Below are 25,080 nucleotides of genomic sequence, written 5' to 3'. Positions count from 1 at the left end.
TAATTTATATAATATTATATATATATATATATATAAATCATGATTTTGCTGTGATAGACACTTGGTTATGGGTAAAATGTGATGGCTCAACATATTCTTTCTCTTCTCCTAGATCTACAGCAACTAAGTGGGTATGCTGCTTAAATGCATGATTAAACATGCAGGATGTTCTTTAATCACCTGGGTTCTTCAACATGTCAACAAGTCAACAGAAAACAACTGAAATATATATATTTCATATGTATATATGACATATATATGAAATATATATGTCAAAGTGATCCTTCAAGTGGTAGCTCTTACTTTTTGTATCTCTACTATGTAATAGCAAACAGATATGGAGCACCTCTGACCCTCCTGTTTATCTTTCATCCAAAGAACCTTTCAGGAAACATTGTTGGGAGTAACATGAATTAAAGCATGTGCATGTCCTCAGAGGAAACCTCTCACAGGCATTTTACATCAGCCAACATGTATGTGATTAAAATTTGAAAAATAACACCCATATTATTATAGTAATCATATTGATGGCCTTGAAGTTTATTTGATTTATATCTTTTTTTGAAGATTTATATATTTGTTTGTTTGCTTATTGATTTATCTGAGAGGGACGGGAATAGCCTAAGGTGAGTCAGAGGCAGAAAGAGAATCCTGAAGCAGACTCCCTGCTGAGCACAGAACCCAACTCCAGCTGGATCCCAGGACCCACATAGCATGACCTAAGCTGAAACTCACAGTTGGATGCTTAACTGACTGAGCCACCTAGGTACCCCTTGATGTATCTCTTGAGGGTGATTAGCTGAATGATTCAATACTTTTGTATTCTTCTAGCACTGATGTAATGTGAATATCTATTATTCTCTCCATCTTCTCCTAGAATAATTTCTGGGAGAAAGATTTGCTTAGCCAATAAACTTCTTCAAATTAACTATGTGTTTCCTTTGAAAATAATGGTGGGTAACATACCTTTCTCATTTTTTTTTCATCTCTGAATTTCTCGGAGTATAGATTAGGGGATTGAACATAGGAGCAATGATGGTTTAAAATAGAGCAATTTTTTTTGTCCTCAGGAAAAGTAGTAGGTCGTTTAAGGTAAATAAAGATTGCAGTTCTAAAAATAAGATGATCACAGTGATATGAGATTAACAGATGGAGAGAGATTTGTGTCTTCCCTCAGCTGAGAGATTTCTTAAAATGAACAATAGTATCCCTTAAGAAACAAATAAGACGATGAAGGCTACTAAGCAAATCATACCTGAAAAAGCACCCACAGGAATACCAGTGATGTACGTACCAGCACAGGCCAACTTTAGCAAAGGAAAAACTTCACAATAGTAGTGATCAATTTCATTAGGACCACAGAAGGGTGAACTGATTGCAGTAGAAAACAGAGGAAAGGCATGGATGGCCCCACCAGCCCAAGCAGCTAAGACTAGGAGATGGCACCTTGTTCTTTTCATGATAATCACATAGTGGAGAGGTTTGTGCATGGCAGCATAGTGATCAAAGGTCATGGTGGTAAGAATGAAGATCTCAGTGCCTCTTAAATGTCCATTGTTAAGACCCATAACATGCAACTACCATAGGAGATGGCTTTTCTTTCCACTAGCAGGTCTGCAATTAACTTGGGTGTAACCGTTAAGGTGTAGCAAATGTCTGTAAAAGATATGTAGATGAGGAAGTAGTACATGGGTTGTTGAAAAGAGGACTGCAGTGAATGGCGACAAGGATCAGAAGGTTTCCTGTCAAAGGGGCAACATAACAGACTAAGAAGAGTGCAAAGAAAATATTTGCATGTCTGGTCATACAAAAGTCCTAGAAGTATTATGAGATAGTTCTCTGGCTTTTCATATATTTGGCATTGGTGTAAGCTTCCAGAGAACTTATATTTCTGAAAGGAAAAAAAAAAACATAATTCTAGGTGAAAATTAACTGTATGAACACAATAATATAAAATTTATTAAAATGCACGTTGACATAGAGTTAAGAATAATTATGCTTGATTTATTAAATTAAACTGCTTTTTATTGTCTTTTATAAATCTATCATGATTTAACTTTATAATTACATATATCCTCAAAATTACTAGTACTTATTTAAAATACTTAAATTTATTCTAAAATGTATTTTACTACTATTATATATTTAAGGAATGGTTGATTATATTATTTAGTCTAAAACAAGGAAAGATTTTTTCCTTATTTCCCAATTCTTATAAGTTACATGTAAAATCTACTTTCCTTCTTTTAAAATTATCTGAATAAGTTCCCTTAATTTTCTGGGAATGAATCCTGAAGAAATGCACATTTATTTGGACTACTGAACTATAATTTGGGTTAGAGCATACTATACTTTCCTTTCAGGTCAGACATTGTCAATGGGTCACATTAAACCAATGGAATTGCTCTGACATTAAAAAGGAAAGACTGGTTAAAATAATACATCAAAAGAAAGAATATCAATTAATGACTTAAGTCTTGAAATAATATTCAGGAAGCTTATTCATTTGCCATTTTTATATTTCATGAGTTAAAAAAATTAAAAATATATATGCTGTCTGATGCTTGTGATAGCAATTTATAGAAGAAACATAAGATTGTTGAATTGCCTAAGCATACTGGAAATATGCATATGTCACGGCTTTTGTTGAAAATTTTATATTTTAGATACAATCTAAAGATCAAGTGCCAAAAAAAGGAGATGATACTGAAAGTAATTTGAAGACAATCTTGTGGTGAGAAAGCACTCTATGAAGTTTTTTGCATAAGTGAATAAATGAAAGATTCAGAAATTCGCATCTTTGTATCTAATACATCATTTTTTAAGATTTATTTATTTATTTATTTATCAGGCTGAGAGGACGAGCAGAGGAAGCATCAGGCTGAGGAGAAGCAGGCTTCCCACTGAACAAGGACCCAAAAGGACTGGATCCCAGGACCCTCAGATCATGACCTGAGCTGAAGGCAGCTCCTTAACCAACTGAGCTACCCAGGTGTCATTCTGATGTATATGTTAAGGTATCACTTAGTCAGTGCAAAATGTGTGTAGGATACAGAGAAAGTACTTCTAAGAGATATTTTATCCACTAAGAAAGAAGTACCTGATTTTAGTGGGTTTGCAAAAACTAGCACACTTTCTACCTTAGTCTGAATCTCAAGTGACAGACATATCTGGGCCCAGGGATACTCTTTACATAATACAAAATACCTTTTTTTAAATATTATTTAGTAACCATCATCTATAGAGATTCACAAATTTTATGTTATTGAAGTTTTCAAGAAGAGTTTAGATGGCAATATGTTAACACCTATGGCAGTTTTAGAATGGTCTGCACCAAAAGACATCAGTTCTATTTTTTTTTAAAGATTTTTTATTTATTTATTTGACAGAGAGATAGAGACACATGTAGTCAGAGCAGCAGGCAGAGGGATCGGGAGAAGCATGTTTTCCTCTGAGCAGGGAGCCCAATGCAGGGCTCCATCCTTGGACCCCGGGATCATGACCTGAGTTGAAGGCAGATGCCCAATTGACTGAGCCACCCAGACGCCCCTCAATTCTGTTTTAAAATACTATACAATATTATAACCTCATAAAATTATAACCTTCTGATTTGTTGCTTTGATTTCAGGATCATTAACAAGGCTCCCTAGTCTCCTTTATATAACAAAATAAAATAATTATGTCACAGAGTGTTCAGCAGTTAACTGTAAATAAGGAGCACTGAAAAGCTTTAGGAGTGTGAGGATCATTGACCTATCTTCTACTTATTGCAACTGATAGTAATCTTTGTTAATGAGGTAGAAACAATAATAATTATTAGATATATCTAATTTCTAAAACAAATTGATTTATAGGCAGCTTTTATCTAAGTAGAATGTGAACATTATACATGTGGAATCACTTGACAAATGCAAATCTCTGATTCTAAAGAGAGGAAATATATTAATAGAATTTAAATAATTTCTCAGAATTGAAAAGTAACATGCTGTTAATGTTAAAAGACAGAAATCCTGTTTCTTCCTCAATCTGGGGCTGTCTTTCATGGGAGAGAACTTCAGGATGTCACGAAGGACGGTATGGAAAAACTATTTTGATTCCTTCTCTGAACAGAAAAGAACATGCAAGATGATGGGTTAACTGACACCTCCTCTGTCTCTTTGAGTGTTTATGTAAGTAAAGAGGTACAGAATATTTAATATACACATGTAATCTAGAATTTGCTGATTCTAAACCACTTGAAATAATTTGTGTTCAGTTTTACAAAAATGCAGTTCCTCACCAGGATTGCTGCTTGTTTTCCACATCATCATTGGAATTTCACCTCCAATAACTCAAAACCCCAGCCTATATTCAGAGGAAAGTTGATCTATGATCAGTGTCGTTAGTAGAGCTAAAAGGGAAGAGGGAAAAGTCAGTTGAGGAGACTTACTCTCATTAAGCAATACAGTGATACTGAGGAGCCCTCCCATGGAAAAACTAAAGGCACAATTGGTAAAGAACTTGAGGCAACCACTGAGCAAGTGATTGAAACAGCAGCAACACAGAAAGGGATAGAAACGCTGAGGCATCTCAAATCAACTGACCAGTGTGATCCTTGAGCAAATGGCTTCATCTCTTTAGGCTTCCTGTTTCTCATTTCACAACTAAGATATCAATCCAAAATTCAGACTTTTAGTGAGGAATACATGAGCTAATGTGAAATAGCCAGTGATGTGTGTGGTTCAAAACTGTCATTTTTCTTTTACAGTCTTTCATTTCTGAGTGATTCCTTTAGGACCACAGATTGTCATGCGTGCACACACCCATAATCAATGGGGGATTAAAGGAAATAAGAAAGAACATTCATAAGAGGGATTTAACAAATGTGATCATTGGAAACTCCAATTTAAAATCTATAACTGAGGGGCGCCTGGGTGGCTCAGTGGGTTAAGCCACTGCCTTCGGCTCAGGTCATGATCTCAGGGTCCTGGGATCGAGTCCCGCATCGGGCTCTCTGCTCAGCAGGGAGCTTGCTTCCCTCTCTCTCTCTGCCTGCCTCTCTGTCTACTTGTGATCTCTGTCTGTCAAATAAATAAATAAAATCTTTAAAAAAAAAATAAAATAAAATCTATAACTGAAACTCTATTAATGTCGTCATCAATTGGTTATCTTACCATGATTCTTAACATTGATCACTAGCCTAATAATTTCTTCTCTACAAAAGGCACTCAAGTGATTACTTATTTTTGGCATTGTTGAATAAACTTATGTGTATCTTTTGGATTATGCTGTTCATAAAGGAATAGAAGCTCTCTCTATATATAATTCAAACACTTAGAAGCTAAAGATCATACTGCTTAAAAATGTTTGGATCAACCAGGAAATCAAAGAAGAACTTAAACAATTCATGGAAACTAATGAGAATGAAGACACATCAGTCTAAAACCTAAGGGATATGGCAAAGGCAGTCCTAAGGGGGAAATACATAGTCATCCAAGCCTCACTCAAAAAAATGAAAAAAATCCAGAATACATCAGCTCTCTTTTCACCTTAAAGAACTGGAAAATCAACAACAAATTAAGGCAACCCCACACACAAGAAGGGAAATAATCAAGATTGGAGCAGAGATCAATGAGATAGAAACTAGAGATACAGTAGAACGCATCAATGAAACTAGAAGCTGTTTTTTTGAAACAATCAATAAAATCGATAAACCACTGGCCAAACCAACAGAAAAGAGAGAGGACCTAAATTAATAAAATTATGAATGGAAAGGGAGAGATCACAACTCACACCAAGGAAATAGAAACAATCATCAGAAATTACTATCAACAGTTATATGCCAATAAGTTAAGCAACCTAGATGAAATGGATGCATTCCTGGAAATTTATAAGCTTCCAAAACTGAATCAGGAAGAAATCGAAAACTTGAATAGACCAATATCTAGTAACAAGATTGAAGCAGTGATCAAAACCTCCCAAAAAACAAGAGCCCAGGACCTGAAGGATTCCCTGGGGAATTCTACCAAACATTCAAGAAAGAAATACTATCTATTCTCCCAAAACTGTTTCAAAAAATTGAAGCATAAGGAAAACTTCCAGACTCTTTTTAGGATAGTCTTTAATACTTTTAAGTTGATATATTTTTCTCTTTTTCTTTTCCATTTATATTTTCTATCTTATAACATGCAACCCTTGTCAAAATCTTCACATCAATAAACACAAAAATGGAAATATTTTGGAAATAGTTTAAGTGTCAAATAATAGCAAAATATGCTAGGTTTCCCTACTAAAATATTTAGAAGTGTCCTAGATTCTGATATGGAGTAATTTTATAATCTATGTCTTCAAATCCTCAGGCAGGATTTTGTGCAATAAAAATGAGAAAGTCTGGCATCCAAAAAGTTCTTGTCACAAGAAAATAATTTGCAATTATGTGTGGTGACGGATGTTAGCTACACTGATTACAGTGACTGTTTTTCAATACCTTATGTTAAATACAAGACACATCATCACACATATAACATCGTACATCATTTCTGTCTCAATTAAGAAAAAGACTATGTTCTCAACTTACTAAACACGAAAGCCACAGTAAGAAGTCCGAAGTCATTTCTGTGAAAGTTGTTGATTTTATAGAATGCTAAAGTCTCATTAACTTGGAATGTGTGTCTAGATTTGTGGCAGAAAACGTCATTAGCCCGAGGTCAATATTGTGTGCAAATAATAATTTTGATTATTAATAATGTTCTGAAAGAGAAAGTTACATTATGAAGACAGCCTGATAATGAAAACAAATGATAACAATTTAAAAGAGGCCTTTAAAATGAATTTGTTGTTAAAATATCTGAATTTCTACTTCCTTTTCAGAGATAGCTTTCTTTGATCCAGCTAAGTAATGAAACAGGTAGAACTGCTTAGGAGGGGGAGCCTGGGTGGCTCCCTGGGTTAAAGCCTCTGCCTTCAGCTCAGGTCATGATTCCAGGGTCCTAGGATTGAGCCCTGCATCGGGCTCCCTCCTCGGCGGGGAGCCTGCTTCCCCCTCTCTCTCTGCCTGACTCTCTGCCTACTTGTGATCTCTGTCTGTCAAATAAATAAATAAAATCTTTTAAAGAAATGCTTAGGAGAAAAGGTTTAATCTGGCAATAGTTTTGTTTCTTTGTGTGTAACTGCTGAGACAATCTGTGCACTCCCTCCCTGCTCTAACAGCTCTGGTGAGTTTCACCATCCTCATTATTTTTTTCTGCTCTTTATACCCGTTTGGACGGTGCCTCCAGACTGATTGCAACTCTTGCATTTTGCTTACATATTCTAAAACACTTTCCTTGTTTTACCATCTCCTTTTTATTAAATTCCTGCTATCTAACATCTTCTCTGTAATGACATTTGCTGTGTTTCTTGAGTAACCTTTCTTCGAATCCAATCAAGCATGCAAAAAGGCCTTTCTTACATTTTTTTTTCCTGTAGAAAATCTTTTTCAGATGTCTCTTTCCTTCCACTTACAAGCTTTGATATATCTTCCATGCCATAGTGTATATTTTTAATCAATAAACTTTACTTTTTAAAGCAGCTTTAGGTTCACAGCAAAACTGAGCAAAGTACAAAGATTTCCCATAATTCCCCTGTCCTCATACACAACCTCCCCTACCAGAGTGATACATTTGTTACTATCAAAGGAACTTACATTCACACACGATTATCTCCCCAAATATTCTTTTCATTAGGCTTCATACTTTGTGTAGTACATTTTATGAGTTTTGATATGCATAATGACATGTATCCACAACTGTACTAACATACAGACATGCTTCCTGCTCTAAAAATCCTCTGAGCTCTATTCATTCTACCCTCCACACTGACCCTTGGCAAACACTGACGGTGTCAAGGTCTCCATTGTTTAACCCTTTCCAGGATTCATATAGTTGCAATCACATAATAGGTAGCCTTTTCAGATTGGCTTCTTTTGCTTAGTAATACACATTTAAGTTTCCTGCATATCATCTTGTGGCTTGATAACTCATTTCTTTTTAGCGCTGAATAATATTCCATTGTCCAGAGAAATCACAATTTATTTATCTCTTCACCAGTAGAGGGAGGTCTTGGTTGTTTCTGAGGTTTGACAATTATAAATAAAGCAGTTATAAACATCTATATGCAGCCAAAATGTGCTTGCAAAATGTACTTTAATTTGCTTTGGTTGGTTGACCATATCTTAATCTGTCTTTTGCTAGGTTTTATTTATTTATTTTTCTCCTCTATCTCTCTTTATAGCAGAGAAAGTCTTCAGTTCTGGATCCATTAACTTTCCACTTACCAACTATAAGTAGGTAGGGATTTGTTGACATTTACAATTAATTATTCAGTCCCTTAGGTTTTATGAAAAATGTTTTACATTCTGGTCAATGGTGAAAAAACAAGTAATTATGTTTTTAGCATCCTGAATTATTGACTCTTGCTCTGTCTTAACTAGGTATTAGTATTATTTTTAATATGAATTCAGGAGAACTGATCACCAGGAGCTGATTTAAAACAGGTTCTCTTATACGGATTTCTTCATTGTACAGCTGATTTCTGAATGCCACTAGAGGAAGCAGAAATGAATGTTCTTTTTTATTTAAGATTTTATTTATTAATTTGACAGAGAGAAATCACATGTAGGCAGAGAGGCAGGCACAGAGAGGAGGAAGCAGGCTCCCTGCTGAGCAGAGACACCCCCCCCACCCCCGATGCAGGGATGGATCCCAGGACCCTGGGATCATGACCTGAGCCAAAGTCTGAGGCTTTAATCCACTGAGCCACCCAGGTGCCCCAGAAATGAATGTTCTATCATAAAGATACATGTGATGATTTAAAGTCATTATTTTAATTTTAGATTTCAACTTCGTCACTAGTGTAGAATGTGTATCACTATGAGAACTGGCATATAAGTGCAGGATTTTTAATAGAATTATCATTAAAATTGTTTTGGCTTTATAATTCACTGGCCAAATAGTGTTGCTTTATTTGATTTGGCAGTTTTTTCTATACGTGACATTAATCACACTTCCTTAATACTCCATAAAACTAAGTTTTCAATTAATTCTGGTATGTGGGAATTAGATTCATTAAGCTATCCCTTTAAATTTCTTTATAATTCCTCTTTCTCTCATGATAGACACTGAATATAAAGATAATCAAATATTTCTTAGCTCATTTAGTCACATCAAGCTCATTTTTTTAATAAAGTTACTTAGGTATATGTTGCTCAAGTTAATTGCATACTTCCTTTGAAAATAATGTTTGACACAAAACTTTCCTCATGGCACTTTTCATCTCTGTATTCCTCAGTGTGTAGATTAAGGGATTGAACATAGGAGCAACAATGGTGTAAAATAGAGCAAATATTTTGTCCTCAGGGAAAGTGGTTGGAGGTCGAATGTAGGCAAAGATTGAGGGCCCAAGAAATAAGATGACCACAGTGATATGAGACCCACAAGTGGAGAGGGCTTTGAGTCTTCCCTCAGCTGAGTGATGTCTTAGACTAAACAAAATAATGACATAAGAAACAAACAAGACAACAAAGGTAACTAAGGCGACCATACCTGAATTGGCAACCACAAGGACACCAGTGATGTAGGTATCAGTGCAGGCAACTTTCAGCAGAGGGAAGATATCACAAAAGTAATGATCGAGTTCATTAGGACCACAAAACGGCAATTGGATTGCCATCAATAATTGAGGAAAAGAATGGAGAGCCCCACCAGCCCAAGCAGCCAAGACTAGGAGATAGCACTTTGTCCTGTTCATGATAATCACATAGTGGAGAGGTTTGCAGATGGCAACGTAGCGATCCAAGGCCATGACTGTGAGAATGAAAACCTCAGTACTCCCAAAGAAATGCATGGCAAAGACTTGTAACATGCAATTATCATAGGAGATGGTTTTTGTCCCCCCTAGGAGGTCACCAATGAATTTGGGAGTGACGGTAGAAGTATAGCAGATGTCCATAGAAGATAAGTGGCTGAGGAAGTAGTACATGGGTTGGTGAAAAAGAGGACTGCATCGAATGGAGACAAGGATCAGGAAGTTTCCTGCCAACAGGGTATCATAACAGAATAAGAAGAGCACAAAGCAAAATATTTGCATATTCTGGTCATACGAAAATCCTAGAAGTATGAATTCTGAGATGTTTCTCTGCTTCTCCGTATACTTGAGTCTGCTGTACATTACACACAAATGAGTATGTATCTGAAGGAAATAAACAGAAATTTGGTGAAACCTTAATAGTATGAACACATAGATATAAAATTTACTAAGAGTGGATTGACATGAATATTATATTAATATTAATTATTCTCGACTTCTTAAATTAACTGTTTTCTCTTGTTTTATTGTCTTTGATTCTGAAGAAGTATTGTGAAATAATTTTATAATTGGAATAATGGGAATGATTATGTTACTCAGTTTTACTGGTAAAGATTTTTAAATATTTAAATGAAGTTTTTAAAATTAAAAACTATTCATTATTATCAGTTATATTATTTTGATAAGAACTAAAATTTTTAAAAAATTTTCCTGAGTCCAAAAATTCTTTTTTGTATATATCTTAAATGTGTGTGGCTAATACATAAGGACAAATTTCCTATTTTTAACATTTTCTGTTCAAATTCTGTGAATTATTTCCTCAGGAAATGCAAATGTACAGTCTGAACTGCTAAAGGTTAATTTGTATATAGTACCATAACACCCTCTTTTTTTGTTATGTGACCAAACGTTGCCAATGGGTCATGCATGCTAAACCAATGGAATTGCTGTTCTTTTAAAAAGCAAGGAATGGTGAAAATGTGTACAGCAAAATAAAGAATATCAATTCATGACCAAAATGTGGAAATAAATTAGCACTTTCATTCATTTCTCCTATTTACATTTCATGTGTTAAAGAGAATTTTTTTTTTAAGATTTTATTTATTTTATTTCACAGACAGAGATCACAAGTAGGCAGAGAGGCAGGCAGAGAGAGAGAGGAGGAAGCAGGCTCCCTGCTGAACAGAGAGTCTGATGCGGGGCTCGATCCCAGGACCCTGGGATCATGACCTGAGCCAAAGGCAGAGGCTTTAACCCACTGAGCCACCCAGGTGCCCCAAAGAGAATTTTTTAAATGTAAATACTGTCATTGAAGATTGCGATGATCATCCTTAAGGATAGATAAAATTATTAAATTGATCAAGTATGTTTGAACCGTGCATATATCAATGTTCTTCCCCCAAATTTCATGAATTTTATATACAATCTAAGGAACTAATGTCAAAAAAGGGGGTGTATGAAAGGTGGCATTAGTCAAACTTAGTGGTTAGGTTGCAGTCAGCGATATTTATTGAAACAAAATAAATGCAACATTCATGTATTTGCATCTTTTGTACCTGATGTGTAATTTTAAGACATTATTTAATTAATAAAAAATAAGTTAAGAATAGAGAGAATGCACTTCATGGAGTTTTATTCCTCAATGATGAGGAATTATCTGTCCCCAGTGAGTTTGAACAGCTAGTGCACTTCCTATATTTCTTTGGACCTGCTGGGACAGTCATATCTAAGTTTCCAGATGTCTATTAAAAAAACACACACACACACACAAAATGCTTTAATACCAAATTCTATAGAAACCATCAGATCTACTGAAAATTAATATATATGTATTAAAGTCCTAGAGACTATTGTATGTAAATACATACATGTATACATATACATGTAGGATATATCTCTCTCTATTTATGTATACACACACACACACACACACACAATCTATCTATATATATGTATATATACAGAGAGAGAGTTAAGAGAGAGACATTTAGAAAATGGTCCATACTGTAGGATAACAATTCTGCTTTAAATTTTTATTCAAATTCTAACTTCACAAAGGAGTGATTTTTAGTGTGTTCCTACTTTTTTTTTTTGACAATGATGAGTTACAGAGTATTCAGAAGTTAACCTTACTTAAAGAGTATTGGAAAGTTTTAAGGAGGTAGAATTCATTGACCTATTTTCTTTTTATTGCAAGTGATGCTGATTCTTGGTTAACAAGCTAGAAATAATGTTAATTTTTCAAATACAATATTTTACCTGAAATAATTTGGTTTAAGAAGAATTACTATATAAGAAGTCTGCAAACAATTTAAAAGCAGAACTCACTTGACTAATCCAAATCTCTGATTTTAAAAAGAAGAAACTCAGATCAAGAGAATCTAATCTTTTCTCAGGTTGGGGAAGTAATACTCTGTGAATGTTGGGAGACAGAAATCCTCACTTCCCCTCAATTTGGGACTAATTTTATGGAGGAGAGCTGAGTGGTATGGTGATGGTTGTCATGAGGAAAGCATGGAAAAACTATCCTAAATCCATAACTGAATAGAAAAGAATATGCAAGATGATGGGTGACTAGACACCCAGTCTATCTTCCCGAGTATTTATGGAAATAAAGTTATATGGACTATTTAACATTAATGTTGTCTGGACTTTTCTCATTCTAAAACACTTTAAATAATTTTCCTTCAGTTTTACCAACATGTAAATTGTTTAAATCAGGATTCTTCCTTGTTTCTAGACTATCATTGGGATTGAATCCACAATAGTGTTTCCCATTTATCTCACCCTGTAACCTGAGGGTCATTACACATGATCGCTGCAGAGAGCCCATGTAAAATGGAAAAGGGAGGAGAATTACTGTCATAGAAATAACATTTTGATGGCAGAGATATTATGGACCCCTCTTAGGTAGAAACTGAAGTCACAGTTGACGCATAAAGAACATCAGGCAACCACTGAACCAGTGGTTAGAAGAGCACAACACAGGAAGAGGTAGAAACATTGAGGAGTTTTAAGGAAACCGACCAGTGCAGTCCTTGAGTGAATTCCTTCATCTCTCTAAACTTCATTTTACTCCTTTTACAATGAAGAAATCATTATGAAATTCAGAATTTTAATGAGGAATACATGAGGTAATATGAAACATCCCATAAACAGGTGTGGTTCAAAGTGGATTAGTTTAGAACTACAGAAAGTGTCATGCACCCACACACAACCAAGGCCAGTGGCAATTAAAGAAAAAAAAATTCATAGCATGCATTTCATAAGTGATCAGGTAAACTTCAGTTTCAACAAATGTTGAGGAAAACATTTAGGTGAGTTGGATGGCCGGTTGGTCCTCTTAGGGAATGTTTACCCCTAATCCTTAGAATGATATATATATATATTTTTGCACTATAAAAATATTCCCAAATGATTACTTCCTTGATAAAAATAAATAAAAATTGCACTTTTGGTCGAACTACCAGTATAAGAATAGAGGATCTTATGTTTAAATCAAAGCTTCCTCTCTGCCTACTTGTGATCTCTGTCCATCAAAAAAATAAATAAAATCTTTAAAAAAGGGGGGGCACCTGGGTGGCTCAGTGGGTTGGGCCTCTGCCTTCAGCTCAGGTCATGATCCCAGGGTCCTGGGATCGAGCCCCACATCGGACTCTCTGCTCAGCAGGAAGCCTGCTTCCTCCCTCTCTCTCTGCCTGCTTCTCTGCCTACTTGTGATCTCTGTCTGTCAAAAAAATAAATAAAATCTTTAAAAAAAAAAAATCAAAGCTTCCATCATGGGTGCCTGGGTGGCTCAGTCAGTTAAGTGGCTGCCCTGTGCTCAGGTTAGGATCTCAGGATGCTGGAATCAAGCCCTGCATCCTACTCTCTACTCAGCAGAGGTCTGCTTCTCTCTTTCCCTATGCCTTTCCCCACACTCTTGCTCTCTCTCTCTCTCAAATATATAAAAAAATAAATGAAACTTCCACCACACGTTCGCATTTTCTCTTAGTGTAACAGAATAGCATGCTATAAACTTATCTTAGTTGACTCAGATGAAACTAGTCTATTCTACGATGGCAACTACTCTGAAATATAGGAAATTCTTCATTTTTGTACATATTGAACAGCAGAAAAAGGGCTATTTTTTAACAGTAACATGGAGGTTTGTGCATAAGTACAAGAATGGGACACAATGAAATTCACTGCCAACTAGAAAATGCTTAAATTTCATTGCTATTAACTGGAAATTTGCTTACAAATAATACACAATTAAAACTAACATATGTAAAACATTTTTATAGGAATGGAATTACCATATATTGCAAAAGAATTTATAGTATTGGGATTAAGTTATATGGAATAAGACCATATAATTAGTCAAGCTCATGCTTGGTGGGACCCTTCCCAAACTAAGGTGACAAGGATAATTCACTAAGCATAATATCCGAGTGTTTGCCAGGTTAGTTTTATGCTACATCAGGTAGAATTCCATCCCTCAGATACTCACTGTGCCAAATCATCCCCAGCATCAAAATCTGGAATAAAATGAAGAGAATTATAAGTCAGTAATTCACATGCTTCCATATTAATTCTTTATAAATGTTTTGGAAATCTCAGTGTGACTTACACCTTCTACAGGTTTACAAGGAAGTGGACTTCAAATATTTACTAAACCTATCAGTGATGAAGAAAGGCATTGTTATGCCTCAGGAAAGTAAGCTAGGAATTTCAAATGCTGATTTAAGGTCTGAATGCTAGCTCACTAAAAATAAAAATAAATAAAAGTATTTCTTAATTCCTGCAAAAGGTAACAAGAGTATTTAGGTTCTGGAAATCACTGAGATTCTGCCTATTCCTGAAGAGAATTTGGTTGGGATCAACAGAATATAAACTTAGGTGACAACACAGAAATTAGTAATTCTTTGAAAGCTGTAAGTAATTACATTCCCAAAGGCATTTCTAGAGAGATCCTGGCCAAATGTTGCTAAACCACTGTCCAGAGTGATGTCTCTGGTTGCCCAGGGTATTGCTTTCTATCTTGGATTAGTTTGCCTCAGGAACTATTTGTTTCTTTGGAGACCCAAAAAGGTCACGGTCAGAGTGGTTCAGGATATTTTGACTGTTCTGTAGATTCATCCAGCTTTCTGAAGAATGAGAGGAAAACCAGTGCAGTCTGTAATAGTGTTTGGTTAGCTATCAGGAAAATGTGAGATGAGATAGAACAAAGAGAACGACACACAAGCATTTATAATCCAAGTATGCCCCATTACCAAGATGTGATGTGTGTAGAGTCGATAAATCAATACAACCAATGACATGCAATATGAGAACCGGTGCAAAACTATCCATGGTTTGGGACTAACATTGTTGGGATGGATGTTTGGGGGATGGGGAAAAAGAAAAGGAATGATGAAACAATAAACATTCTTTCTGTGTGAACTTGGGAGTTAAGAAAAGTAAAGCAGATGAAAAAAATTCAGAGAAAAGTGGAAACCTGGGTCAGTTTAACTGAGATGTCAGTTAAACATCTCACTTTGGCTTGGGTCATATCTCAGATCTCAGGGTCCTTGGATGATCTTGGGGTCCTAGGATCAAACCCCAAAACAACAATGAGTCTCCTTCTCCTTCTCCCTATGCCCTCTGCTCCACTCATTCTTTCCTTCTCTTAGATAAATAAAATCTTAATTAAATTCATTAAATTATTTAACAAGAATGCATATTTTGATATAAATATTATTTCCTCTATTATGGATGTAAGAACACAGGTGTTTCTAGGGGTTAAATAACTAGCTCAAATCGGTGTTACTGAAGGGAGGAGGATGGGGGAATGAGGTAACTGGGTGATGGTTTATTAAGGAGGTCAGCTGATGTGATGAGCACTGGGTATTATAAGCAACTAATCACTCTTTGAACACTACACCAAAAATAATGATTTAATATATGTTGGCTACTTGAACATATAAATAAGATAAATAAATAAAATTTAAATTTGACTCCATAAATAATAGCCATTAAGCAAGAAAATGTATATTTCTGAATTTAAAGCTTGATTCCAGGCTTTGAACATTTAGTATCCCTTGAATAAATGAAGGATTCTAACTGATGGGGTTCAGGGCAGGCTGTCCCACGTGCAACTTTGACATGTGGATTGTTCAGAGCTGAAAAAAATCAGACCAATGGATTCAAGAAGAGTTTTTATCTTCCCCACTAACTGCTTAAAAAATTGGGATAGAGGGCCTTGTTCAAGAAAGAGGTACCACCAGAGAAAACTACAGAGTGTGGGGTGGGCACGGTAAACTGTGGGGATCTCTGCAGGGCTTGCTTGTTCAAATTCCCTGTTGTACCCATTGAATCCCTAACCCTTTCTCCTTAGCTCAGGGGAGCATATACACTTCAGTTGCCTGACTATCAGGGAGTTTCATTTCTTTGGGGTTCCCATACATATGAAATTGAAGGTTTTTTGTTTGTTTGTTTGTTTTTCCTTCTGTTAACCTGTCTTATGTCAATTTAATTGTTAGGTGAGCCAAAGAACAGAAAAAGGAAAAAGGGAAAAGCTTTCCTCTCCTACATAGCCCTTCAGCACAGAGGCTATCAAAGCTTGATGATTTTACAGTTTGTCCATTTCAATACCATGCCCGATGTTGACCAAGCTTTACCCAATCTAGTCTGTATCAATCCACAGAGAAGAGAGCCAGTCATATCTTGTATATCCTCCCCTGACAGACACTCTAGGACTCCCCTTAGAGACATATATAGGTGTCCCATCAACATCTTCAAATCTTGACTTTGCCCCTTATTATAAACTTGTTCTGCTGAAAAAGTTTTAATTTTAATGAAGTGCATTTTATCTTTTTTTTTTTTTTAATATGGGCCACACCATTGCTATTATGTTTAAAATTATTTTTCTAATCCAAGGTCACAAAGATCTTGTCTTGTTTTATTCTAAATGGATTATGCATTCCTTTTTTTACGTGTTGGTCTATGTTCCATTTGGAATTGAATTTGTACAAGTTGTGATGAATGGATTTTTGTGGTGTTGCTGTTGGTTCATACCAATGTCTAACACTTCTACTGCCCTATGTTGTGAAGACAATGTTTTCTCCACTAAATTGCCTACAGACCCCTGTTGAGAATTAGTTGACCGATGCATGCAGTCTGTTTCTGACTCTCTAGGCTGGCCCATTGAACTGCTTGTCTAACTTCATGAGAACAACACACTGTTTTGAATACAGCAGCTTTATAATAGACCTTGAAGTGAGATAATATAAGTTCCCAGCTTTGTTCTTTTTAAAGTTGTGTAACCTAATGGAGTTTCTTTACATTGCTGTATACATTTTAGATCACTTTGGAAAATAATAAACTTGTGCCCATTCATATTTTTATGAGATTCCTTGAATCTAAAACATATTTGGGGATAATTCACATCCAAAGAGTATTGAGTTATCTGGCCCAGGAGCACAATATTTGTTTCTATTTATTAAGTTCTTCCTATATTCTCAACAGAATTTTTATAACATTTTCAGTGTATGTCTTGCCCCTATCTTGTCATATTTTTCCTTAAGTATATTGTGTATTTGATGCTATTGGAAATTGAATTTTAAAATCCACTTTCTGTTTTGTAGTTTCCAGTACAAAGTATGCAACTGATGTTATATATTGATCTTGTATGGCACAACCATGCTAAACTCACATAAAAAAAGAAAGTCTCTCATATTGAATAAGAGTTTGGTAGAACCAGCAGTTGTCACCAAGGCACAATTGTCTGTAAAGAAAATTCTAGGGAATGTTAGAAAACCTAATATAATTTAAAAGTACCAAAGAAATGCTGGGCTGATGAAATGAGTTTAGATGTGTTCACTTCTGTTTCATTTTTGTGAGCATTTGTGTAGAATAGAAAAAATTTTTCTCTATTGTTGGGTAGAATTCACACCAAATCTAGCTGCACAAGGAGGGGTATGAGGACAAGGCAATAAATTAAGTCACTTTAAGATGCAAATCAATTGCCATTGAGAATATGTATCTTGAAATTTCAGGACCTTGGGTAATTTATATCATTTGAAGAATTTTTCATTCAGTCTAAAGTGTTGAATTTATTGGCTCTAATATGAACACTCTATCTTTTATTTTTATTTTAAAAATCTGTAGAATGTGTAGTGATATAAATTCTATTATTGAAAGCAGCTATGTGTAGTAATCAATGAGTTTTAAGCATATAAGGCATCAACATCCAGAAACTAAAACCAAATTAAAATAGAAACAAAATGAAACCAGTCCTGTCCATGTTGATACAAAAGTTGGGTATTCGTTCTTTCTGACGGAGGCATAATACTCCATTGTATATATAGACCATATCTTCCTTATCCATTCATCCACTGGAGGGCATCTTAGTTCTTTCCACAGTTTGGCCACTGTGGCCATGCTGCTATGAACATTGGGGTACAGATGGCCCTTCTTTTCACTACATCTGTATCTTTGGAGTAAATACTCAGTAGTACAATTGCAGGGTCATAGAGAAGCTCTATTTTTAATTTTTTGAGGAATCTCCACAGTGTTTTCCAAAGTGGCTACACCAACTTGCATTCCCATCAACAGTGTAAGAGGGTTCCCCTTTCTCCACATCTTCTCCAACACATGTTGTTTACTGTCTTATTAATTTTGGCCATTCTAACTGGTGTAAGGTGATATTTCAAAAGTGATTTGGGAGAAATCAGAGTTGGGGGACAAACCATGAGAGACTGTGGACTCTGAGACACAAACTGAGGGTTTTGGAGGGGAGGGGGGGTGGAGTTGGGTGAGTCAGGTGGTAGTATTATGGAGGGCACATATTGCATGGAGCACTGGGTATGGTACAGAAGCAATGAATTTTGGAACACTGAAAAAAATAAAATTAAAAAATACAAACAAAATATAGACGATGATATAATAAACTAAGGAAAGAAATAACTGACATAACTGGCCTCTTAAATGGAGAAAAAGAAAAACTTAAGGTTAATTCTCCAAAAGAATTAATAAGACTCAGAAAACATCATCAAGATCGATCAACAGAAAAGAGAGAGAAAAAACCCACAAATTACCAATATGAGGAATGGATCACATGCATTGCTGAAAACTAGTGTTCCCTTGTATAAAAACTTGAAATCCAGGTTGATGATATCTACTCAAGCGAGTTATAAGCTATTTTCTAGGGGCACCTGGATAATTCAGTCAGTTGAGCATCTCACTCTTAGTTTCAGCTCAGGTCATGATCTCAGGATCGTGGAACTGAACCCACATCAGGTTCTGCTCTGCACAGGGTCTCCTTCTCTCCCTTTCTCTCTGCTCCCCCCACCTATCCATTCTCTCTCTCTCTCTCTTAAATAAATAAATAAATAAAATATTTAGTGACCTATTCTCTAGCAATTCTACCTCTAGATATTTATTTGCAATACCATAAAACTGCATGAATAACTCCAAGTTATTGTGAATTAGATGTAGATAAAGCATCATTAGTTATGGATTCATACCTGGTCTTGGGAAGCAGTATACTGCATGAGCATATGACTCACAGGGAAAGCACAAAACCCTGTTTGTAATAAATTTCAAAAAGCCAATCACAAAATTAAGCTCAATTAGGGAAAATGATCTTAGGTGCACTTCAAGTGATATTATTATAGAGTTATTTTAAAGTCAAAAACCAAAAGCTCTAAGGCCAGACTTCTTCCAACATGTACCCAGTTGGATGGGACACATGGGAAAGAATTTCAGCAAAATGGAAAGGTCAAGCAATCCAGGAGTCACAAGGGACTGAAACCTATTTTTAACTGTCCTGTTGGTTATGGTGTGAAACCTCTCTAGTTGGATCCAGAACTAAATTCAATTATAGTTTGCTTATTTGGATGAATTGAAAGAAGAGCCTGAGGAAAGCATATTTGCATGATGCACAAGAAGCAGCTCATCAAAGAATTATGAGCAAAGAAGGAGCTCTGAAGAAAGTCTTAAAACAGTGAGGAAACTTTCTCAGAAGAAAAGAACAATGTTTCAGTAAAACTTATGCTATGTAAAAGGAATAGCAAAAGCATTATACATATGTTATCTCACAATTTATCATACAATTTTTTATATAGGAGGGATAGGACTAAATAATATTCCTGAAAGCAAAACATAGAAGATAAAGAATTTGAGGAGAATAATATGTTAACAGTGCTTGAGAATCCAATCAGAAAACCTTGCCCACACAAAAAGAGACCAATGGCCAATCTTCAGGCTGTTTAGTACATAGAGGCAGGCCATTCAAAAGCTTCCAAGGTTTTTCCTTCCTTCAAAGGAAAAAGCAAAGTGAGGGGACACTTGCTCCTCAGGAAACAAGTTCTGGTCAAGCCAATAGTTACCTGTATAGTAAAATCACCAACATTTGCTACCTACCTCCCTCATTAGTGGGTAGCCCCAGCTGGAAGGAGAAGCAAAAAGCATCAGTGTTTCATTTTCTAACTTAATGAATAAGAATAGAACTTTTGTTGCTGTTAATAGACAGGTAAGGAACACAGTTTTTAAAAACATGAAACTGCACACTCAGAGAGCCTGGATACAACCTCTTATTGGCAATACTATTTAACACCTCCAAACAAAATCCTTAAATTCTAAAATCCTAAAACAAAGATAACTGTTCCAATCACTTAAAGGATATTTACCATACACCAAGAATTTAACTAGGTTTGTCATGCCAGCTATGCTCAAAATCACACAGCTAGCTGGTCCTAACCAAGACTTCCTAACTGAGATCTTAAGTTCCTGGCCACCATAATGCATCTGGCATACCATATCCCCTCAGAATTACCTGCATGTGAGAACTTACTCTAACCATGGAGGCTCCATTATATGAACTACACAGAAATGGGGAGGTACAGAGTTGAAGACAGGCCTTCCATCCTGCTCTGACAGCCCATTCTGAGGGTTTATTTCATCTCTTCTGATTTTCTCATCATCACCAGAGACCCCCCATGATTATGGTGTCACATAAAGTAGATATTTCAAAGCAATCAATTGTAAATACTTCAGCCTTTACTCTGTACCTAAATCGTCAACTTTTTGAGAGCATTTTGATTTTACTAATATCTCTTGGTGGATGATTTAGGGTCAATATCTGAATCAGCCCTCACAATGAATGCCTGCAGACCAATATAGGGTTGAGTACAGTTGAAGGATTAGGAGAGGGGGCTGGGGCAGGGAGTCACTTAAAACTCTTAACAGCCACAGCCAGTTTGGGACTCTGGTCTTCCCCTTAGGCCCCTGGCAAGATATCTAAGCTTCATCCAGCCTGGTGTTTTCTGATAACTCTGGGGCATAAAGAAAGAAACTGTGTAACAGATTTCTTAGCAGATGAGAGGTATTCCTTTAACTAAAAATGAGATTTTAAGTTAGCAATAAATTCCTATACAGAGTGGGACACCTGGGGGCTCAGCTTGTTAAGCATCTGCCTTCAGCTCAGGTCATGATCCCAGGGTCCTGAGGATTAGTCCTGCATCAGGCTTCTTGCTCAGCATATAACCTGCTTCTGCCTGTTGCTCCCTCTGCTTGTGTTCTCCCTTTCCCTCTCTCTCTCTAAAAAATAAATAAATAAAATCCTTAAAAAAATTAATTCCTATATAGATGGCCAGAATCTACCAACAAATTGATAAGTAATTTAGTTTGTTATATTTTATTTGTCAGCTTTTCATACAATGTCATCCAATTTTGCCAATAAAATATTGTGGTCCCTTGGAAGAAGAAAATATGAGAGTAAATGATTTTTTTTTTAATTTCATTGCAGGCATTCTTTCCAATGTGGTGCGACTTTTCCTGATTTTTCCTGAAAAATTCCAAGAGTCCCAAGAGTCCCCAAACAATACATGCTCAGACATACCCACTTCATATAAACACAAGGGTACATGGACTTTATATACTTAAAAAAATATCCAGAACATTTTGGAAAGAGTCTCTATTAAGCCATCAAACAGAACTCTGAATAACTTGTCAAACTATGTCCTTTGTACAGTCAAAATGTTTTCCCATCATGTTCCAGAGGCTTGCATGAATCTAGAAAAAAAAAACAACATTAGTTACATATATGAAAGTTTCTTTTTTTAAAAGATTTTATTTATTTATTCATGAGAGACAGAGAGAGGCAGAGGGAGAAGCAGGCTCCCCTTGAGCAGGGAGACCAATGTGGGACTTGATCCCAAGACCCCAGGATCATGACCTGAGCTGAAGGCAGACACTCAACCATCTGAGACACACAGGTGCCCCAATATGAAAGATTCTAAGAGTTGAAACATCAAATGAGTGGTGTCAGGCACTAGGCAACCACTACTACCTCCATGACATAGGCTCTAGGGATAGAAGTAACTGAATCAAGCCAAAGTTTGTGTGGAAGCAATGTAAACATTTTGCAGAGAAAAGACAAATTTCTAGGCAGAGACAAATGTGAAAATGAATATGAATGGAGCACAGAGCTGAGATTGGGTATTGTGAGTCCATGGACAAAGAGGTAACCAATGATTAAGTGAGTAGTGTCGCCTGAATGCAGAAAATAAAAATAAAATAAAATAAAATAAAACTATTCTAAGCATCTGGTGGTCTGCTAATTTTATTACATCCTTTATAGGCACATGGGATTATACGTTAAATTCTTAGCCTTTTTGACATCACTTATCTTATGGTTAATGCATGATTGTTCATGACACAAGGACAAGTTCTAAATATGTAAAAATAATGCATATAGTCATATAAAAAAGAAAGTATTATCATAGAATTTAATTCAGCTACTATTTGTTTACATATTAATTTGTGCCAAGTTTATTTTTAGAAAAAAAGAAAGATAAGAAAAATAAAGCTATTCCACATACTCCTCCTTCTCAGACAAACTAGTGAAAGCACAGTTCATAAGAAGAAGCACTTACATAGAACATAGGGTTATTTCAAGTGGAGAAAACATACCGCTGAATAGCAACAAAAGAACAGGGCAGGAATCAGAATGACTTCTAGTCTGTTGGATCTGCCAAATCTTCCTGAATAGGAAAACATGAGCAGTGTGAATTATAGTTAAGACATGGACCCTCAAACGTGGCGTGGGGAATCCTAAGCAGAGGAGATAGCTGAAATACAACCATAAAGCTGACAGATAGTAGAGTGTGCTTGGAGAACGTAGACGGACCCAGCGAAGCTGAGTGAAAGCATCCAGGAGAAGGGATGCAGAGGAGCAAAGACAGGGAAAGAGGGAATTACATAACTTGGCTTTTCAATGTGCCTTAAGCTGTGTTAAAACTTCACATGTGTTAGTCCTAGTGATAGTATATCTTCATGAGCTATAATATTACCCCATTTCATAGACACACGCACAATTAAATCAAATTGCCAAAACCCAGAGATAAAAACTTATGTCACTCAGCTCTCCCTGACCCCAAAGTCTGTCATTGTAACACCATACTTTCTTCCAGTGTGTTGACCTCTGATAGTACCAGTTAGAACTAAACCAATTTAGGGACATTTATGATAAAAAATGAGAAGGTTGGATTTTATTCCAAGGAAATAGATTTTTTTGAGGAGATGAATGATTTGATCAGAGATGAGCTGTGGAAGGGCATTTCTTGAATTCCTTAAATCCAAGTGTTCACACCTGGAACTAACTGGACTCTTTTTTTTTTTTTTTAAGATTTATTTTATTTATTTATTTATTTGACAGACAGAGATCACAAGTCAGCGAGAGGCAGGCAGAGAGAGTGGAGGAAGCAGGCTCCCCACAGAGCAGAGAGCCCGGATGCGGCCTGATCCCAGGACCCTGGGATCACAACCCGAGCCAAAGGCAGTGGCCCAATCCACTGAGCCACCCAGGCGCCCCCTAACTGGACTCTTTAAAGTGCAGATTGCAATCTGAATTACAATGACTTGCTTCTTTGGCTCATACTAACTTGAGAGGTTCTTTAGTCCAGCTCCCTAAAGAGAGCTTATATGCTTTTATAACATCACAAGTGGTCAATGGTCTGGGGACAACAGATTGAATGAAAGCACAATGAAAATCAGCCTCCTGACTTGAATTCTGAATGTGCCATTTTAGACCACACCTTCCCCATGGCGATTTTCATCTCCATGTTTCTCAGGGTATAGATGAGAGGATTCAGCATGGGGGCAATCACAGTGTAAAACACAGAGACTTCCTTATCCTTGTTCTCACTCCCAGCAGGTAGAACATAAGTATAGATACAGGGCACAGAGAATAAAACCACCACCATTATGTGAGAGCTGCAGGTGGAGAGAGCTTTGCGTCTCCCTATGGAGGAGTATGTCCTAAGATTCCATAATATGACAATGTAAGAAGCCACCAGGACAAGAAAAATGACAACCACCACCATTCCTGAATTTGCAATCACTAAGATACTAACAACATGAATGTCTTTGCAGACCAGTTTCAAAAGAGGCTTCACATCACATATGTAGTGATCGATCTGATTAGGACCACAGAAAGGTAAGCTGAGTACCATGAGCAATAGAGCAACAGAGTGCCAAAACCCCAGACCCCAAACCATGAAGACCAACATGTTACACCTCCGCCGGTTCATGAGGACCATGTAGTGCAGGGGCTTGACAATGGCAACGTAGCGGTCTAAAGCCATGGACACCAAGATGAGTATCTCCACACCCGCCAGCAAGTGGGCAGTGAAGAGCTGGGCCATACAGTTGTTATAGGAAATGTTTTTTCTTGCTGCGCCTAAGTCCCTGATTAGCCTGGGAACCACAGTGGAGGTGTAGCAGAGATCCATGAGGGAAAGGTGACAGAGAAAATAGTACATTGGTTGTTCGATTAGATGGCTGCAGGTGATGGTGAGTAAGATGATGAAGTTTCCCATTAAGACAGCCAGGTAGCAGAGCAGGAACAAGAGAAAAAAGAGTAACTCTAGTTGCTTATTTTCCCATAGTCCCATGAAAACAAATTCTGTGACATTATTCTGATTTTCCATGAGGCTGAGGTGAGTCCAGAGACACAACAGAAACTTAATTCACCTGAAATGATATGGAACATATGACATTTTTTGTAGCACTGTAAATATTTGGAGTATTTTTATATGAAAAAATACGTAGATCACAGAGGAATTTTTGCACTTAATGTTTACAGTCTTTCTGGTGTAAGACAGATATCATTATTCAAACGATGTTTAGTGACAGCATACTAAATCCTGGGAATTTAATGAACATTTTGCATGCATTTAACTCATAATAACCCAGGAGTGACTCTGCTGATTTTTATATATGGGGGAACACAAC

The 25,080-nt window shown here is 36.3% G+C and overlaps 2 protein-coding genes and 1 pseudogene across 2 annotated transcripts; all 3 read right to left on the bottom strand.

Annotated features, from left to right (window-relative positions):
• Positions 1 to 971: 971 nt before the first annotated feature.
• On the bottom strand, positions 972 to 1,806 carry LOC111149892 (annotated as a pseudogene).
• Positions 1,807 to 9,228: 7,422 nt separating this feature from the next.
• LOC111149891 (olfactory receptor 4P4-like) lies at positions 9,229 to 10,185 on the bottom strand. The gene has a single exon (XM_022507189.1). It carries the CDS (start codon positions 10,183 to 10,185, stop codon positions 9,229 to 9,231), a length of 957 nt encoding a protein of 318 aa, XP_022362897.1.
• A 13,652-nt stretch (positions 10,186 to 23,837) lies between these two features.
• Positions 23,838 to 24,776, bottom strand: LOC111149890 (olfactory receptor 4P4-like). Its single transcript, XM_022507188.1, has one exon. The coding sequence runs from the start codon at positions 24,774 to 24,776 to the stop codon at positions 23,838 to 23,840; it is 939 nt and encodes a 312-aa protein (XP_022362896.1).
• Positions 24,777 to 25,080: the final 304 nt, after the last annotated feature.

This window comes from Enhydra lutris, unplaced genomic scaffold (assembly GCF_002288905.1).
Source record: "Enhydra lutris kenyoni isolate GAN:26980312 unplaced genomic scaffold, ASM228890v2 scaffoldscaffold22, whole genome shotgun sequence".
Classification (NCBI taxonomy): domain Eukaryota; kingdom Metazoa; phylum Chordata; class Mammalia; order Carnivora; family Mustelidae; genus Enhydra; species Enhydra lutris.
This window is presented reverse-complemented; position numbering and strand designations above follow the sequence as displayed.